Here is a 21,050-nt window from a genome sequence, read left to right as displayed (position 1 = left end):
ATGCTCAGTGGTCTTCATAAGCCTCAGAATGTTGAGTGTCAGCTGAAAAAGAAAAATGGGGGTTGGGGTTGGGGTGGGGGTGGAGCTGGCCTGCTTGAGCTGGATACAGCTGATAGTATCCTGGAAGGAGGGCATGGTTGCCTGAAATCCTGAAGAGGAGCTCTCCAGTTACGAGGTGAAACAAACCCCACTTTGTTTCATATCCCACTTGTGCTTCCTGAACAGGCAAACATTTCCAATTACTAACAAATTGTGGAGAAGGCATGTTTTGATTCTTCTGTGGGAGTGGGCATAGTTTGGGACCCGTACCAGGGAGACTTAGATCCAGGTCTCACATAATTGTTTTGATGATAAAATTGGATACCCATGGATACCTCCCTGAGGACCTTGGAGGAAAGGGGGCAAAGAACTGTGATGACATTATCACCACTGATAAGAATTGTATTCGAAATACAGGCACCTCTGGCTGAGTGGCTCTGAGCATGCAGAGAGTGTCATCTTTTCTTTAAAAAGGGGATCAATGAATAAACAAATAGCAAGTATGGGAAGATACATTCTTGTGGAAAATTACTCAAGCCTCATATTGACTTCTCAGAACTCCTGCAATTCTTGCTGTAATGTGAAATAAAACATATTCTCGGTTCCACAACCCCTCCGCAGGGGTGGAGGACCCATTAAAATGGTCCGCCCCAGGCGTCTTATGGATCCAAATGGATTCCTGAACGCGCTTGGGGATTATCTGGGGCATGCCAACGGCCACTCGGTCGAGACCCTGGTGGGTGGCTGGAATGCCGCAATCACTGGGGCATTAGATCAGGTGGCTCCGAAACGCCCTCTCCCCCTGAACAGGGCTCGGACTGCACCATGGTTCAATCCGCGGTTACGAGCTCTGAAACAGGAGGTGAGACGGCTAGAGCGCCGGTGGCGGAAGTCTCGCTCCAAAGACGATCAGACACGGGCTAGAGCTATATCTTCAGCCTATCACGTGGCGGTGAAGGCAGCAAAAAAGGAATATTATGCTGCCTCCATCGCGTCTGCAGAGTGCTGCCCCAGGAGGCTGTTCCAAGTGGTCCGGAGCCTGGTTGGTCCTGTGGCTCCGGAACCACTGGAGCATTCTAAGGCCTCCTGTGAAGGCACTTTGCAGATAAAATTGATCAGATTAGGTGTGTTACTCTGCACACTGTGGATACAGTTAGTGAGCAAGAGGCGGCCTGTGGCAAACCGGTTTTGTGGGATCGGTTCCAGCTTCCTCCTGATGAAGTGGACAAGGTGCTTTCATCTGTAAGGCCAACCACCTGCTTACTTGATCCTTGCCCATCTTGGCTCATTATGAGCTGCAGAGAGAGACTGGGTGAGGGGATCAAGGCGGTGGTGAACGCCTCCCTTGAGGAGGGAGTGATGCCATCAGCCCTCAAGGAGGCAGTGATAAGACCGCTCTTAAAGAAGCCCTCCTTGGATCCTCAAGTTCTGAACAACTTTCGCCCAGTCTCAAATCTGCCATTTTTGGGCAAGGTGATTCAGCGGGTGGTGGCGGTGCAGTTGAAGGCACACTTGGAAGAAACTGATTATCTAGACCCATTTCAGTCGGGCTTCAGGCCTGGGCATGGGACAGAAACGGCCTTGGTCGCCTTGGTGGATGATATGAGGAGGGCTCTGGATAGGGGTGAATGCTCCTTCCTTGTTCTCCTCGACCTCTCAGCGGCTTTTGATACCGTTGACCACGGTATCCTCCTGGACCGCCTGGAGGGGTTGGGCATTGGAAACACTGTATTGCGGTGGTTCCAGTCCTTCCTCTCTGGCAGGTACCAGAGGGTAGCACTGGGAGAGGAGGTTTCGGACCCCTGGCCACTTACTTGTGGGGTGCCACAGGGTTCCATCCTCTCCCCGATGCTATTTAACATCTATGTGAAGCCACTGGGGGCTATCATCAGGAGGTTTGGGGTGCAGTGTCATCAATATGCGGATGACACTCAGCTCTACCTCTCATTCAAATCTTCACCAAGGTTGGCCGTAGAATCCCTGTCCAAATGTCTGGAGACGGTGAGTGGCTGGATGGGGAGGAATAAGCTGAAGCTCAACCTTGACAAGACCGAGGTACTTTTGGTGGGAGACAAGAGGAAGCTGGGGGATGTTGACCTGGTGTTGAATGGGGTACAGCTACCCTTGAAAGACCAGGTCCGCAGCCTGGGGGTCATTTTGGACTCCCAGCTGTCCATGGAGGCTCAGGTGTCAGCTGTGAGCCGGACAGCGCTGTATCAACTCCATCTGATACGGCGGCTGCGCCCCTACCTTCCCGACCATCTGCTCCCATCGGTAGTACATGCCCTGGTCTCCTCTCGTTTAGACTACTGTAATGCGCTGTACGTGGGGTTACCCTTGAAGACGGTTCGGAAACTGCAGCTGGTACAGAACGCGGCGGCTCGCCTGATTAAAGGCAGCCGCCGGCGAGATCACATCACTCCAGTGCTGAAGGAGTTGCACTGGTTACCAGTTGTTTTCCGGGCCAAATTCAAGGTGTTGGTTTTGACCTTTAAAACCCTATATGGTTCCGGCCCAGCCTATCTTAAGGAGCGCCTCCAGCAACACCAGACAGGCCGCTTAACAAGATCAGCCTCGGATGGCCTTCTCTCTGTCCCATCAGCCAGGACAGCTAGACTGGTGGGGACGAGGGAGAGGGCCTTCTCTGTGGTGGCCCCCACTCTGTGGAACTCCCTCCCTAGGGAACTCCGTCATGCCCCCTCTTTAATGAGCTTCCGTCGTGCATTAAAAACGTGGTTGTTCAGGCAGGCATTTGGGGTGGGTTAGGGTATTCTTTTTAAAAAAAAATTATGGTAAAATTTTACTGTTTTAAATTGTTTATGGTGGGTTGTACATCGCCCAGAGTGGCTGGGTGACCAGTCAGATGGGCGATTAATAAATTTAATAAATAAATAAATAAATAAATAAATATGGGCATACGGCCCTCATCAGTTAGCACCTAAGTAACTTCTTCATGTGGCACTGCACGTGCATGCGGTAACAGCGGTCACAACAAAAATGTCTCAGCTGGAAAGCGTTCTGCCTTCTTGGTCTCTAATTCTGGCAACAGACCAAGTAGTCTGGCCAGCTGCCAATCCTGATCACCACCAGCCCAATCGGATACTAAATTGCATAGAACAAGATTATAGTGATGGTTCATGGGCTAAAATTAATGTGTGCCCTTCCATGATACAGAATCATTTATACTTGGGAAAGTTAGAATAAACAAATGTTATCCTTAGTGCTTTATTCTTAGTGATACAAAACATGTCTACAGAATTATTAGAATTATCTGTTCGAATTTCTCATTCAAAATCTATAATACCTAGTTGACTTTATTTTACAAATGCACTCGTGCAAAATATGTGATAGTGCTTATTGTTGCTTTTATATGCATGATTTGTTTCCATTTTATGAAAATAAACTTTTTTTCAGTTAAAAAACCCAAATATTGTATGGTTCCACAGTTTTATTTTCCTACAAAAAGATATATGAAATTCTCCGTTTGTTTGTATGTGAGGTATCACAAAGATGCTTTGGGGGCTTTCTTTGCCTAGATGACTGTTTACCTTTTGATATCAGTGTCATTTATTATTCAAAGTAATTTAGTAAAGAGAAGTTATTTTATTGCAATATTTTTATTTTGCATATTGCTATAGTGCTACACTATTGCTCAGTTGCCAGTATTATTGATGAGGTGCAATTAGCAATGAGGATTTAAAAATCAATAAAGTTGCATCTGAAAAGTTGTAGTAAAAGAAAAGCAATGTTATGGGAGGAAAAGGCAATAATAAATAACGCAGCCCTCAAACCATCAATATGTTTTTCAAACAAAAGTGTGCACTGTATGCCTGGGACTGTGCCCGTGTCTGTCTTCTGTCAATCACACACATTCCTTTATTAGTCTAAGATAGAAAATAAACAACAAGACTGACAGTTTTGTGTCCTTTGGCATTTTTGTGTCACTACCACAAAAGGAAGAGGGTATTATGTCATCAGTCAAGTCTGTCAGGTCTGGGTTAGACTGTTGTTTGTCTTTAAAAATAGTTTTCCTTAATTTTCCCCTCCAAGCTGATCCCACACCTAGTATTGATTATATATTGTAGATACTCCAGAAATCCATTTTCCAGTTGTATACTGCAAATATTCATCTTCTCCCACCTGTATGCCCCAAAGTGTACTTACTTATTTCTGAACATAGCTGAGGCTTTTACAAAGAACACTTTCAAAGCATTAGCTGCAGTCTTGTTTTAGTGTAGGTAACATGGAAGTTTTCCTAATGTTATTTTTGAAATTTGTCTAGCCATAGGTGCACTGAGCGTTGCTAGGGTTGTTGAAGGGATGGGCGGAAGGTTGTCCTGGAGATATCTGCCGATAAGTGTCTTGGTGATTTGCGGTAGGGTGGCAAGGATATCTGATTTCTAATTGTTTAACAGGAGCAGCAACAAAATGACTCTCCCCCCCACCCTAAATTATACTTCAAATATAGAAAGCTTGATGTAATTGGGGGTGATTTGTCTGTGGAAGGACTGTGAGGCTCATTTCAGTTCTGGTGCCCAAACCACAAATTCCTGGGCTCAGAACTTCTTTAATTCTAAGTGTATGACTTTTACACTGGGCAGTGGATCTCAGAGGTTCTAGTAAAAAACAAAGTAGATTCTTCAAACCTGAAGTCCGTCCACCCCTACTTAAAATATACCAGCCATACACTGAAAGCATGCTTGCTAAGACTCTACATATATCAGTAGCACAACTCTTCTGTTAGATTGTGAATCATGTCAAATTACTATAAAATGCTAGTAATTTAAAACAGAAAGGGTGGGCAGGAATCTCTTCTATGTAGCTACCTTTCTGACACACGCTGCATAGAGAGAAGCTGTAAATTCTAATCCAGTAAAGGCCTGTATAAATATGACTATGAATATAAACCTCAAGAAAACAGGGTATAAGTATAATTGTGAAGGGAGGAAGGGGGTTGCCCTAACTCCCAGCAGCGTAGGCAGCGGCAAAAGGTTGCTCATGCTGAATACTTAATCCAGCAAGGTAGGCTGCCCCCCCCCCACACACACATACACCCCTTACATCCAACTCAGCCTGCACCCAGGGACTCTCAGACCTTACAAGCTACCCCTAAAGCTTCTGAAATAAGGGGCCAAACTTGCACCCTGTATTTCTAAAGTTTAGGTCTGAAACCTTTAACAGTAGCATTAACCAAGAGGAAGACTCTGGATTTAGTATGGAGGCAATTTAGAATGAAGCACACAGACAACTAGCTATAAGAGGTAGTAAGTTTATTGGGGAAGGACAAAGGGGAGTAAAAGACACACAAGAACCAGATAACATTTGGAAACAAAACTTCAAGGAAAAAAAAACAAAGATACCCACACTTGTCTATACGTACCTAGGCAATGGGTCTTCAAATAGGACAGGGCCCACAAAGAAATACTTGGAGTCCAAAGCAAGGGCAAAATAAACATGAAGATTGTAGGTGGCTGTAACCCCTCTGATTATATGCTCAAGCCCTTACCACTCTTAAATTGATCGCTTTTCACTAATCACAGGCTGGGTGGAACAGTTTTCCCAGGCCCCAAGGGGGGCGGGGTGAGAGTTCCCACAGGAATGCTGCTGAGATCACGCAGTCCAATTATTAACTAGACCCTGTTGAGATCTGGGGGCTAGAAAAATCCCGAGATATCATGCAGGTGGCTTCCCACTGCACGCAGCTTCGGCCTTACAAAATGGAAATTTACAAATGTCTAGGACACCAAAAAGAAAATGCAGTTTTCGACAGGACCTTAATTTTTTAATTTCTGCTCCTTCCCAAGAATGTAACTCAATAAACTTTTGTTCTTCTAAACAATAAACCATTGCTTACAGGCTCTTTGCCTCAATCTCTGCTTGTCTGTAGCCCGATTCACGTGTTCAGGATCTGTGTAGAATCAACATTTGAGGAGAGGGAGCACTCTAGTCTAACCCCCTCCTTGTGTGTTTCTGTTTCCCTGTACTCATGAAGAACAATGGTCTGAAGAGGAGAGCCTCCTGTATGCATGGAGGTGCTCCATGCAGTCCAAGATTTCCAGGGTTCTTAATCACAAATACAGGAGGCCCTCCTCTTCAGACCATTACCCTACATGAGAACAAGGAGATGGAAATACGCAAGGATGAGGGCAGGGCTAGAGTGATCCCTACCCTCACACATTTCTTGCACATAGATAAAGAATGCCTGAATAGGGCTCTTCTCTCTCCCTCTCTCTCTCCCTCCCTTCTCTCTCTCTTTGCATGAAGTTTGGGTTGAGACTTGTAACCTTAGACCAGGGGTTGGGAACCTGTGGCCTTCCAGATGTTGTTGGACTTCAATTCCATCAGCCCCAGCCAGCATGGCCAAAGCCAAGGTTGATGGGAGTTGTAGCCCATCAGTATCTGGAGGGCCACAGGTTCCCCTCCCTGCCCTAGATGGAAGATGCCAGCTGCAACATACCCCTATATTTTCTAGTACCTCCAGCCTATTCAAGCTCTGTTGTCAGTGAATGGTGATGTACCTACAGATTGGTCTTTCCAGGAGGAAATGCTGTGGGAATAGGGTAATTTTTGATAGGGAACAGCTCTTGTAGACTGTGTATGGCCTTGCAGCTCTTACATTGACAAGCTGTGCCATAAGAAAATTTACTACTGCCCTGTGGGATCTTGTTCCCTAGTGTTTTGCATTTTTCTATATTAGATGGAAAATTATGAACATTATCCTGCAAGAGGAGGGCAGGATTATGAGCCCTGCCCTCATCATTGCTTGGATCATATGAAGGAAAATAGATATAACCTTAGGCTGCGATCCTATACACACTTACCTGGGAGAAAGTCCCACTGAATTCAGTAAGACCTACTTCTGAGTAGACATGCCTAGGATTGGGCTGTAAATTTGCTATACTGTTTTAATTGTGAACTGCCCAGAGAGCCTTGGCTATTGGGCAGTATAAAAATGTAATAAATAAAAAATACAGTTAACAGCATTTATTTTTGTTTTGTAAAGTCTGGGCCGCACCATAACGTGACAGAAACTACTATTATAACTACTGCAGTGAAGGATACATTTGAACTACTGTGTTGTGAAGCATTTTTGTTTCTGTAGCAGACTTTACTTTTAAGAATCTCATTATATATTATGTCTATTCATATTAGCTTTCTACTTTTCATTGTTGATCACAGAGACATGCTAACAGCCTGAGATAGTAAAGGACTGTCAGCTGCAGAGTTGTTGTTCTGTTGCTTTTTGACATGGCTTTTACAGCTGCCAAAATTATTCCTCCAAGGATCACAAAAACCTGATGGCTTTTGATTTAATTTTTTCCAGAAAACCATATCTGCTTTAATTTTATAACAGATAAACATAAACCATAATTGCAGAATACTTCAGGATATCACTTTTGTTATTGCCATTTTCCTTTGGAGAAATAGCATAATATCCATTTCCTTCCCATGTTATTCTAAATTAGTGCTGTTTGACATTAAGAAAGTTGATGCTTATGTCTTTGATCACCCAGTTCAGCTATGAAATGGTCCGTGTGAGCACATAACTAGAGATGATCAAGACTGATCATGTGGACAAAGTGAACTGTGTGAATCCAAATTGTGTTGAGTACTAAGGTCACTTTTTCCTAATGTTCCCTCGTGCTATATATCTTAGGGCACAGTCCTGTGGGGATAGGCAACTGCCTCCGAACTCAGAGGCAACCACCTATCCAATGCAGGGCAGGAGAAGCACAGAGGGGATCGTTCCCTCTGTGCTTCTCCTGCCCTGCATTTGCAGCTAGACAGCCTATTTCGGCTATCTAGCTGCGGGAAGGTAGAGCGGGCGAGGAGGCTGCCGCATGACACATAGGATGTGTCGTACTGGCATTTTTGCCTTCCCTGCCCTGGAATGCCCCGTTTTGGCCAATCCGCGCTCCTCTTCTGAGCGGAGAGCACAGGACCGTTCTGCACTGCCTGCGAGGCAGCGTGGAAAGGGGGGAAGGTCGATTCTCCAGGCACTGACCTCAGAGCACGGGCTCCAAGGTCGGTTCCCAGAAAACCAGATATCCTATGGCTGTCTAGCCGCTGACTAGCAGCCATAGGATTGTTCCCTTCGTTCCTATTTATTTGGTGGAGTTATGTGAGGCTTGTTGATTGAAGCTGCAATCCTATATACACTTAGATAGGAATAAACCCAATTGAATTCAGTGGAGCTTACTTCCAAGTAGACACATGTTTAGGATTGTGAAGTCAATTAACGTTTGTTCTGCGATAAAATGGAAGGAAAGATTGCACGAGCTGTTATATAGTTTGGCAAATATCTACAGCACCTCTAGAGCAGAGAGTTTATTAACTTTTGCAAGAATACTGCTTTAGCACTCATTATGAATATTCATTTGATATTTCTCTTATTTCCTCTAATGTATTTTCTTACCAAAAATAGAACTGCTTCATTTTGAAATAGATATTTTTAGATATTTCTGGCCCTCCCAGCATGTCATCTCAGTCTTCCTCCAGCCATCTGTATTTTGCCTGGTGAATTCTTGAGGAAAGTGATCTTTATAGTCCCCCCCTTTCCCCCCCCAGTATTTAACATACTAAATACACTCTTATTGGCAGATTATGTTGGACAGACTTTTTTGTAGATATTAATATGGAGTGTTAATATGTATCAAGCTGCCAATGAACTATGTGCAAGGCCTGCCTTTCCTGTGCCAGAAGCCAAAGAGAAAGTGCTGGGAAATCTGTCTTAGGTTGTGGTGGTGACTTGGTGGAAGTCAGGGTACCTGGCTGGGGAGATGGTGTTCCAAGCAGCCACCCACTAATCAGGCAACAGTGGGTAGAAGCATCTCCCAGTTAGTGCTGGCTCTAAAGCCATTCTTGGAGGCCTTGGATGCTGCTGCCTCCTTTGCTGCCACAGACATACAGTCATAAAATGCAGTGAAAACACAGGAACTGACCCTGATAAATTCTGTCTACATCCTTCTCCAAAGCACTGTGATTGGAAGGAGCCATGGTAAAGTCATTTCTTAATTGGGAACTACAAACCTATACTCCCCTCCTCTCCCTACCCTGTACCCCTACCCCCAAATTTTCCTTTTATGGAGAATTTGGGGGCAGGGGAACATACCCATTTTTAATAGACATTGGCCAGATCTGCACCTTGTGTCATATGGATACCTGTCATGGTGATGCTATATCCTTCTTGTGCATTTATACCTCTTAGCACACACAATGACATCAGTTGCAGTATTTTGGATAATACGGAATAAAAAGCGGGATTTAATGCTAGCAAAGCAGTATATGGAATGCATAATGTAACCCCAACAGTTACGGTGCACTTCAATACTAATAAAAAGTACCAGTGTAGATCTAGCCCTCGTCTTGAAACTGTTTGCCCTCCAAATCGCCAAATTAGGTCCGAAGCTTTGGACAAAGCCCAAATGTCTCTGAAGAGGCTTGCTTTAGTTTGGGATTTGTACTGAAAGTCATGCTTAGGACATGTCTTGGGTCAGAATATCAGGAGATGCCCTCTGACGTGGCCCACCATCCTTCCATATGCAGAAAGTAAAAATGTGACATCCAGTCTTCTTGGTAGCAGCCCCTAGATTGTGGAATTGTTTACCTAGGAGGCTTGGCAAACTGCTTCACTTTACATGTTCAGACAAGGCAAGGCAGCTGCCTTTGCAAGTACTTTTTCTGGTGTTGGCTTTGGTTTTTGATGTCTGCTTCTGTGTCGGGATTTATGTTGCTGTGTTCTGTCGATGATTTTGTTTAACTTTGATTGTTTGGGTTGATTGACGGCACTGCCGTATGCATGTTTCCTCAGAGGTAAGTCCCATTACATTTAATTGAGCTTTCTCCCAGTTAAACATGCATAGGATTGCAGCCTTCATATTGTTTTTGTTTTTAGTTATATAAATTTTAAGCAACTCTGAGCGCACGGTTTACAGCAAAAGTTTGTTCAAATAAATATAGATATATAGATACATGGAAGTAAGTTTGCATAAATATTCAAGCATGATGATTTACAATTCAGCCTCAATTGTTTTCCCTAATGCTAATGCATCTGCAGCTCAGGCTAGACTTCCCTGGACTTCTGGGCTCTTATCAAGTGCATCCATATTACCATCCCCATTCTTGGGGCCTGCAAACACTCAAGAAATCTCTCTCCAGGTATCAGGATACTACTACTTCCTAACAAATAGCTGTCATAAGCTAACCATTCTGGACTATGAACAAGCAAGTTTCCAAGTAATACACACACATTTGTAAATAAGAAAAGCAGTCTAATTCTTGTTGTTTTAAGCTAAATGGGTTAATCTGGCACCAGTACCTGAGCCAAACATGGCCTGGTGCTGCTGCTGCAACAGCAGTTGAACTGGAGATCTGGAATGCAAGGATTGCCAAACTGAATTTTTTTTAAAAAAAAAACTGATTTGGGAAGCAAGCCCCCATTAAAAATGCTACAAAGTCTACAAGTGGGATGAATATTAGCCATCGCAGTGGTGTATTACTCAGTGCAAGGACAGTGTGTGTATTGTGATTTGTTCTATGGTAATAATGAATTCAGTCTGCCCAGAAAAAAAAAAGTTGTTTTGTAAAATTGCAGGGGAGGGGTTGTTGTTTTTCTATGTATTTGACTTTTAACACTATTTCATGTTGCCTTGTCTACAATTTGTAAAGCCTCTTCTTTGTAAAGCATCATGCATGTATGTGTGTGTGAATATGAGATCAATACTATTTCTATTTTTTTTTTAAAAAAAACTATACCTAACATATTTCTGACTACTCCATATTACACCTGTTATACAGAATATGGTGATACTACATTTATTATTGGAATGTTTTGAATACATGCCTATGTTTTTGCTTTACAGCTCTGAGGGACAATAGAATTGAGCTGCTCCGAGCTTCATGGCATGAACTAACCATCAGAGTCACTGACGTGTCACTGTCAGATGAAGGGCAATACACCTGTTCTTTATTTACTATGCCTGTCAAGACTTCCAAGGCTTTCCTCACTGTTCTGGGTAAGCATATTATGTTGAGAATACCAAAGTGAGAACAGTCAAAATGTCTGCTATAACTTCTTAAGAATGGTAGAAGATTGTATAGAATATAGCAGTGTCTGAATGTGATTCTAAACCATGGTTTAGTGTTACAAGAACAAGCCTAGCCTCCCCGTGGGTTCATATGCTCCCTACTCTCATCTTTTGGTGCAGCCATTAGGAGATCAGAAGCTTCCTCTTCTATTCTAGATTAACCTCAGTTTAGCATGTTGTCCAATCCCTAAACTCTGGTTAAAGCTAGTTAAATACAGCAAGCCAGCTTCATAAAGTATGGTTTGAAGTTGGCTTGTTCCTACTAACCATAATTAAGATTAACTACAGTTTGTCTGGGTTCAGATAACATCGCAAACCCCCCCAAAAAAGCAGAACTGAAAGCTTCCAAATTCCTCCTTGTGGAAGAAGAGGCAGAAGTGGGAGTGCACGCACTTGTGGAGAGAAGGGCTGAATCTACACGTGGCAGCTATACCGTTTTCATACCGTTATCGTAACTATTGGTACACATGACACCAGTGGGCACCAATAGGTATGATAATGGTATGATAACAGTATAACTGCTATGTGTAGATTCAGCCTGTTATCATTCTTGCAACGAAGTACAAGCTAGCCCTGTTTTTTAAGCATGCACTATGGCCATTATTTCCTTCTACTGAAAATTAGCAAAAAAAAAACCCAAAACAAAACAGATTTGTGACTACCACATCTACTTGAAGCTTCTGGGAAATCTACAAATGGTGAATTTGTGAATCTCCTAAACCAGAGAGGTGAAGCTCCTAGAGCAGAGGTGAAGCTCCTGGACCAGAGGTGCACGGGTATGTGTAACTCACTTAATTTGCCCTTTGGAAGATGAGGAGGGGCCATAGCTCAGTGACAAAGCACCTGCTTTGTATGCAGAAGATCCCAGCTTCAGTCCCTGGTATATTCAGTTAAAAAGATCAGGTATTAGGTGATGTGAAAGATCCTGCAGAGCTACTGCCAGTCAGAGTATACAATACTGTGCTAGATGGACAAATAGTCTGACCTAGTGTAAGATAGTGTTCTAAGGCAACCAAGCACATTGCTCAGAAGCATGAGCAGTGCAAGTTATTAATTCATGATCCTTTCACTGCTTCTCAGAATATGTAACGTTGCTGTATGAGTTGATTCAGGAATCATGAGTCTGTTTGTGACAACTCCAATGCTTCAGTAGACCCACAGAAGTGCTCCTGAAAGCAAACACGGTACATTTTACAATCCAAGGACCAAAGGGTTAATTATCTGTATTATGAACTTAATTCAACTTATACTATGTAGGGCAGAGAAAAAGAAAAAGAACAGTGCGTTAAACCAAATGACAGTAAGAACCTCTCGTCTATTTTGTTGCATTCCATTGTGTTTTTTTGCTCCATAAGTGCACATTTTCATTGGGATAGTTGGCTTCTTTAACTTCTAAATATTCTGCTGTTTTCCACAGCACTTAGGGAACCATTATAAAGCAAAATATTTTTAAATGGCCCAGAAAATATTTGAGACAGCAAGGTTCATGAGAATCCATGAGCGTTTGTATCTATGGATGTCAATAGCATACTCATAAAATTTCTTAAGATGTATTTTTAAAAATAATTAAATAGGGATACACCTTTGTGCCTAAGATATGATAAAATTGACACCTTAAACCAGAAAGGGTAATCTGCACATGTTATCAGACTTCTTTACATGGACACTGGATGCCATCCTGCGCGCTCTCGCTCTGTGTGTGTGTGTGTGTGTGTGTGTGTGAGATAGAGAGATGGGGGGGGGGAGAAGGGAGGGAGGGAGAGAGAACACATGGTGCTCCAGCACTGCAGGTGTACCATTGGACTGATGACATCTATAGTGAACAAGAGGACTGATTACAGGTCCATCTCCAATATGCTAGCACTGCGAAAGGTTACAGCACTGACTGTCTGTTCAGGGGAAGGGAAAGATCTTTCTGCATAGCAACTTATACATAAGATGCTGTTGTGCGTGAGGATCTCTGGATCTGAGAGGTTGTCCCTGAGTTTCGCATGTTTCTTTGCCTTTTCTTTCTTGTTCCTTCTTTCAGTTTTTCCTCTGTTTTTGTCTCTTTGTATATAGTAAGGTTAGAGTTGAATTTAATAAGGCTGATGTAAAATGTTCTGTGTGCCAGTAATATTAAACTTAATCCAGCCAGGGAATTGCTTTTGTGCCTAGGATATGAAATATGTGCCTCTGCTAGTTCCACTGAGACTATTTTACCAGTTTGGCGTTAAAGGGGAGGGGGAACCACCTCAGAACAGAGTATTCCAGGATAAAGACAAACGCAGGTCAGTTTTCAATCTAAAGAAGAACATCTTAAGATAATAAAAACAGGTGGCCTTTAAATTCAATGGGTAATATACCTCCCCCTGCCCCATATCATCTATTTTGTCTCCATATAAAGGCTATAGCAATGTTAAAAAGGCATTTATGGAGCTGTAGTTTTATATTTTTTTGTAATTTAAGAGCAATTATTGAATCCATTGAAAATCTTTCTTCCTGTAATGCATTTGTTCCATCTTTTTAATCAGCTGGGAAATTTCTATATATCAATCACCTTTTCATTCTTTTGGGTTATTAGATTTTAATATTAGCAGTATTATTAAGGATAACATAAGATATCACACATCCCAGAGAGAGTTAAAGTATTGCAAAAATTCCATTGTTTCTTTCATGTTAACTATTGCTCAGTGATAATCAGTAACCTATGAATTTAGATTGAAGTAAAGGAGCTGAAGGATAAGGCATGATGCAAGTGAAAATTGCAGGAATACCTGCCTTTTGTCCAGTGATAAAAAGTCCATGAATCACAGGAACACAACCCTAAAAAAAGCATCAACCCATCATTTTTATCCTTTCATAGCAAGAGGATAAAAGTGATGATGAGGGATACATTCCTTACCACCTTGGCTAATTTGCAGTGCAATGCTGAGTATGTTTACTCAGAAGTAAATGCCGCAGAATTCAGTGGGGTTTGCTCCCTATTAACAGTACTTGGGCTTGTATTCTAAATATTTTTTTCATTTATTTAAAACTTCCCTACAATTTTACCAAGAAGTTTGGTGGGATCTGGCCCCTTTTTGTAATTGTACTGTTGCCTAAGTCTGCATTGGGCCATGTGTTACATCTTTTGTGTCTGGAAGATGCATTTCCAGTCATAAAGAATTTTAGATACTGCGGGCCAGGTGACAGTGAGAGCATTATTTTGTTTCTGAAGTCTGGCCTTTGGGTTGGCCCACTCTGCCTAGTGCACTCTGTTTGACTGCTTGTGCCTTATAATCTATCCTATTTTACCTCTGTTGCTTTGTGGCCTCCCCTGTTATTATCAATGGCTCTTGTTTTTATTTTTCTACTTCTCACCGTTATTTTCTATTTTGATCCATCCTGCCCTTATTTATCATGTCACACGTTTTTTCTACTCTTCTGTGTTCACCACAAAAACCCTTTACGCCTCCTTTCTCTCCCTCCTGATGGCATTGATCTGTCATCCTTCCCCTTCAACATGAGCCATTTCATTTGTCAACAAGCAACTGGTTTGCGAAATTGATGTTGGATCTGCTTGGAGGGAAAATGATGAAAAATAGTCCAGCACAATAACTAGCAGAGTCTGTCCTTTAATTGGGCAACTGTTGAAGCAGAAGTCCAGCATTATTCACAACAGCAATGCACATTACTCAGTCTGGGAAACTGATGAGCAATAGCTTGGTATGATTCAGAATACTTAACCTAGATCTGACCTTTCAGTGGGAGCTGATGAGCATAATGCACAATACTTAGCCAGTGCTGAGCTTTGGACGGAGAACTGGTGGTCAACAGCCCAACATGATTCATGATAACTAGCTGAAACTGCCTGCCCTGAAATTAGGAAACTTTGCAGAATACTCCAACAAGAAAATAGGTGCTTGTTTCTTTCAGCTGGGATTAATGATGAGCAATATTGTCAATTGGATATCTATGAACATGTTCCCAAACATGAAGTGCTAGTGTGCTAGAATAACCACATGGAAAACAACTGGAAGATTTTATACACTTCCGGTTATTTTTTTTTTGAAACATTCACTAAGAATTCCTCAGCACCTCTGGGAGAAAACTAAAGACAATGATTGTCTTGTATAATCTAAATCCCTTTCTTTCTTTATCTCTCTTCTTTGCCAAGTATCTATATGCAGTGCTACTGCTTCAGTTCATTGACTCTTTGACTCAGAACCACTGGAACCCTTTTTCCATCTCTGACTCACTGGAGACTTCCTATCCATCTTTCATGTCTATCACCACTGACCGATGACACCACGTTATAAGTAGCGACACTTGAGGAATTCAATCTCTATGAATTCTGATATGACCTGACCTGATCCATACCTCTCACACTAAGGTGCAGATCAGAATGCAGCTATCCATCAGATTTTGCTGTTTTCCGAATGTTGCTGCACAGTTCCCAGCTCAAAAATGGTATCAAAATGCATTTTTAAAGTGTATCTTGAGAAATGCATCTTTTGAGAGAAAATAGATTTTAAAATATGCATTTAAGTACAATTTTTGTGTGTGGATTTTTAAAGAGCAGTTGCAGATTAATGCAGAAATGGGAGGGGATGAAATTATGAATGAAGATGTGTGAAAGTAACATGGACCAGAAATAAACTGATCCATTTCTAATTATAAATTACCTCAATCCTTGGTAAACCCTCCACTACCGTGTTTGCTTCCTCATGTTCCATCCCTATTTTATCCTTTTCCATAACTCAGTGCCCTCAAATGAGAGTATTTTTTTGGAGTGGGTAGGAAAGGGATTGTTTTTTAATTTATTTATTTGTTACATTTATATGCTACCTTTTTTCCTCCTTAAGGAACCCAAGGTGGTGTACATGCTCCTCCTCTCCGTTTTATCCTCACAACAACAACCCTGTGAAGTAGGTTGGGCTGAGAGTCTGTGACTGGCCCAAAGCCACACAATGAGTTTTTGTGGCTGAGTGGGGACTAAAACCCGGATCTCCCAACTCCCGGTCTGACACTCTTGCCACTACACCATACTGGTTCTCGACATGAATAAAGACATATACTTGGGATTTATTAATTATGAGAAGGCATTTGATAAATGATTTGTAGTTGGGAGGGATGGAGGCAAACCCCCAAAAGGTAGAGTGGGGATATAGAATGCAAAGACAAACCACACTGGCAAATAGATAATAAAAATGTTCTGTAGACACTAAGTCTAGTGGTTGATAAAGCAAGGAAAATGCAAAGTGCTGGGCTTAGCTTGATATGCTTTCTCCTGCCCGGAGGCCGGCAACTCATCACCTTACAGGCTTCTGAACCTGTTGGTGCATCGAGATTTGCTCCAATTGCTTGCCTGTCTTTCTGAGGTGCACAGAGGTCCCAGAGCTCCAGCTGCACACTGAGTCCAATTTCACGGTCTGCATGGAAATTCACTGTTTCTATGTTGTCCATGAAATCATAATTTATACAGGATATAAATTATGGTCATATGGGTTGATCAAAACCGCACTGTGCTCTAAAGAAAGGACTGAGTGACATCAGTGAATTTTAGCTTATTATTAGCTAATTAAATTGGGATAAGTATAGCTTACTATGAGTCTATGGCCCTTTCCCCCCATTATATTCATACTGTAAATCTTTTAAAATGCCAGTTCCAATCTCTTGGGAGTTTGTTCTCAATCGGTGTATTTTACCCCCCACAAATGTGTTTAAACTACATGTGAAGCCCACAAGCACAAGCCGGGCATATGTGCAATGGCACCTTCCCTTTTATGTTTCTCAGCAATTAGTATACAGAGGCATGCTGCCCCTGATACTGGAGGATATATATAGTTATCATGACTAGTAGCCATGCATTTATTATCAACCCTGATATTACTTCGGAACCAATAGAAATTGTACTACTCAATAGTGCCATTTTCATCTCCACACAGTTAATTTCTTTTAATGTAACTTGTTAGCAGCACTATGATTTATTTGTTTGCTTTTCATTAGGTGTTCCAGAGACTCCTCAGATTAGTGGATTTATTTCACCAGTGATGGAAGGTGACAGGATGGAGCTCACATGCAAAACGTCTGGTAGTAAGCCAGCTGCAGATATCAGATGGTACAAGAATGACAAAGAGGTGAAAGGTATTGTTTGGAATTGTATATTTCATTTATAAGAAACAATTGTTAATTAAACATGCAAATCAGTGGATTTGATTTGCAAAACTGTAACTGTTTCATTCCTTGCAGATTACCAAAAAGCAATCAAAAAAATTTCAGAAAGCAAATACTAGGTAGTATTTCTCACACTCGTAAGATATGTATAGATGTCCCAATTCTTTTGAGGGAGAGGGGAGGCAAACCTGGGTCATGGCAGGTTTTCCCCACTGGCCTAACCTGTGCTGCACAATTCTCCCACAGAAATGCCAGACATACACACAACATGAGTAAATGATGCATGCGCCTGACAGCTCACATGTCCAGCACACAGGGTGAGCAGAAGCACATCAGGCTCCTGCAGGCTTTGCCCTTGCTCCTTTCCCACATTTTAATGTCCCTATGCAGTGCAGTTTCTTCCTCACTTTAGATAGGTGGGGACACCACTTCTCCTCCTTTCAGGCGGAGTTGTGTCTCTTTACAGATAAATTACTATTCGCTTCTTAACAGGTTTGTCTGGGCTACTCCATGTAGCAGAAAGCAGGCCCTAAAGTCTTGGCCATGCTCTCAGTAGACTAATTTATTTGCTCTGCAGCAAAGGAATGCTGTAACTCTCAGTATTATTTATTTTATACGTTTGTATATACCCCACTCTTCTACTGCAATCACAATAATCAGGCTAGCTGACTACGATTAAAATTACAAAATAAATTCATAAAAATAGTAAAATAATAAAGCATTAAGGCAGAGACAAGCGATGAAAACATCATACACAGATCATTGCATAAGAAAGTCATTAAAACACTGCAGCCCAGCAAGCCAACCTGCAAGAATGAAAAAATGTCTTCAGTAGACAAGTTTGGGCCAAACAAACTTCCTGTGGCAAGGAGTTCCACAGTCTGGGCATGGCCACAAAAATGTCCCCTCCCACATCCCAACCAACCATGCCTCCTTTGTGATTCAGGTAAGGGCCTCTCTGTAGAATGGTCTCTACAGCACAAGGGTATTTGCTTGATGTGGGCATTTCCAGAAAATAGATTTCCTTGCTGGGGGTGCGGGGGGCGGGGGGGTTGTGCTTGCATGATCAAGTAAATACAGAACTTGCATGGAATAAAGGCACCAATATACACAGGCTGCATTGGATTCACCTTCAGTATGTCTTAACATTGCCCTATTGTTGGGGCAACTCCTCTTAGAGCTTCTCAAATTGTTAGTCATTGAGAGAAAGAGTTTTGGGTCAGCCCTTCTATCAGGCAGAATGAGGCGGCCTCCACAGACAGATGATTTGGGGTGTTCTAAAGGGGCAGCAAATTGTTAAATTATTTAATTCATTATCGTTGTCATTTTATTGCCAGGGAAGGGGAGAGGCGCTTGTGGGATTTTCTGCCTCTGGTGCCAACATAACATAGCTGGCCTTGAATACTACTTACCTTGACTTGGGGAGCAGGGAGGGGTTACAAATTTTGTTGATCCACCTGATGAAGCAAAATGTCTTGGTCTGACCCTGTTCATAAATAAATATCATCATTACCTCTTTGAGAAGCACTGGTATTTGAACTGCCAGCGTGAACAAATCCCATTCTGTACATTGCATTTCCAAAAGTTTTAACACGTACATGGTTATGAATAACTGACTCAGGCACATGTTGTAAGGGAAAAGATTTTAATTTTCTGGATTCAGTGTTTTTGTTTTTACAAACTCTGCTTTAAAGTGGTTACATTGATAATATTGCTTTTTTAAAACAAATTACATACAAAATGCTGTTTTATGTCATCTTGAGTCTCCATTTGCTTTGCCATTTCATTCTTATTCTGTCCACTTCCAGAAACTTGAGTAATCATATTGCATTGGTGCTATAATTCTGAACCTCACCTTTTCAAGAAAGCTTCCAAATAGTTCTTCCCTTACAATATTCCATTAGAATCTGTGTATGTCCAAGTTGCCTGGCATTAGTTAGCCATGAAGTTTCTCCAAACAAAGTTATAGAAGTAAGAAGATCAACTATTAATCTTTCTCCCATACTGAGTAAATACAGAATTTAAGAAATGAAAATAATTTTTAAAAAGATTGCAGTCACTATTGAAGGAAATTTCCTCATTTTTTGTGTGTGTTCTGCTTAACATCCATGTCATGATAAATTTTAAAATCTAGATTAGAGAATAGTATCAGGAAGAGACAAAAATATTAATTCCATCGGACGAAAAATGTACCTAAGTTCATGTGGTCAAGTGGAGAGGGGAACAGGAGATAGAAAGTTTGCCTTCACCTGCAGCATTTTCCTTCAAGCCAAAGGAAGAAACTTGTCATTTTCAGTTAATAAGCAAGGCTGAATTCAGTACTAGAGATGTACGAAAGTTACTTACCTGGTCCTGCAGCTTGCTTCGCGGTGGGGGGGAGGCGCTTCAGTTCTCCCCCCGAAGTTCAGGCCGAGGGGAGAGGCGCCCCACCTCACCCGGCCGAAATTCAGGCCGGGGGGGGAGGCGCCCCGTCTTCCCGGCCGGGAAATTAAAAAGTGAATGTAAAAAAACAATACACACATGTGATAGGCTACGTACCGATTTACGTAGCCTATCATGGCTGACTTTGGAAATCTAGCCGTGATAGGCTACGTAAATCGTTACGTAGCCTATCACGTGTGTGTGGGTTTGGTTTTTTTTTACATTCACTTTGTAATGGCGGCGGCGGCAGCTGGTCGGAAGACTGGCCGCCGCCCCCGCCCCCGCCAAAACGCCGCCGAACCACCGCCGGGACCCGCCGCCGAGAGGGACATTTGAGGGAGGTAAGTCCCATCGCGGGGGGGGGGCGGGGGGCGGAGAATTTCACCACCAATTTCGGGGGGCCGAATGCATTGGCATTCGGCCTCCCCGAGATTTGTGGATAAATTCTCCGCCATCCCTATTCAGTACTAGCTTTCACAATGATAGTCTCATTCTCACAAGGGAGAGCAAGGCAAGGCCACTCTAATGCTCACAAGGCAACTAATTTCCCTTATTTTAGCTTTTGGAGAGAAAAATCACATATTCCCACCTGGAAGTGTCCTGAATATAGCAATTGTTGCTGTTTATTTGGTCAGTCGCTTCCGACTTTTCGTGACTTCATGGACCCACACCAGAGCTTCCTGTCGGCCGTAGCCACCCCCAGCTCCCCCAAGGTCGAGTCCGTCACCTCCAGAATATCATCCATCCATCTTGCCCTTGGCCGGCCTCTCTTCCTTTTGCCTTCCACTTTCCCTAGCATCAGCATCTTCTCCAGGGTATCCTGTCTTCTCATGATGTGGCCAAAGTACTTCAGTTTTGCCTTTAAGATCATTCCCTCAAGTGAACAGTCTGGCTTTATTTCCTGGAGTATGGACTGGTTTGATCTTCTTGCAGTCCAAGGCACTCTCAGCATTTTCCTCCATCACCACAGTTCCAAAGCATCGATCTTCCTTCGCTCAGTCTTCCTTATGGTCCAGCTCTCTCAGCCATAGGTTATTACGGGGAATACCATTGCTTTCACTATGCGGACCTTTGTTGTCAGTGTGATGTCTCTGCTCTTCACTATTTTATCAAGATTTGTCATTGCTGTCCTCCCAAGAAGTAAACGTCTTCTGATCTGCTGGCTGCAGTCAGCGTCTGCAGTAATCTTTGCGCCTAGAAAGACAAAGTCTGTCACTGCCTCTACGTTTTCTCCCTCTATTTGCCAGTTATCAGTCAAGCTGGTTGCCATCATCTTGGGTTTTTTGAGGTTTAACTGCAACCCAGCTTTTACACTTTCTTCTTTCACCTTCGTCATAAGGTTCCTCAACTCCTCCTCGCTTTCAA

General features: G+C 42.5%; 1 protein-coding gene across 1 annotated transcript in view; it reads left to right on the top strand.

Annotated features, from left to right (window-relative positions):
• Positions 1-21,050, top strand: part of CADM2 (cell adhesion molecule 2) — a 721,403-nt gene that overhangs the window by 498,084 nt on the left and 202,269 nt on the right. The window contains exons 3-4 of the mRNA XM_084843493.1: positions 10,902-11,054; positions 17,097-17,234. Of these exons, the coding sequence (XP_084699619.1) occupies positions 10,902-11,054; positions 17,097-17,234 (291 nt within the window). The remainder of the gene's footprint in view (positions 1-10,901; positions 11,055-17,096; positions 17,235-21,050) is intronic.

The sequence above is a fragment of the Heloderma suspectum genome, chromosome 3 (genome assembly GCF_057233095.1).
Source record: "Heloderma suspectum isolate Gila_16-S chromosome 3, 16-S_ref, whole genome shotgun sequence".
Classification (NCBI taxonomy): domain Eukaryota; kingdom Metazoa; phylum Chordata; class Lepidosauria; order Squamata; family Helodermatidae; genus Heloderma; species Heloderma suspectum.
The sequence above is the reverse complement of the archived record's forward strand: the minus strand, read 5'-3'. Positions and strand labels throughout refer to the sequence as shown.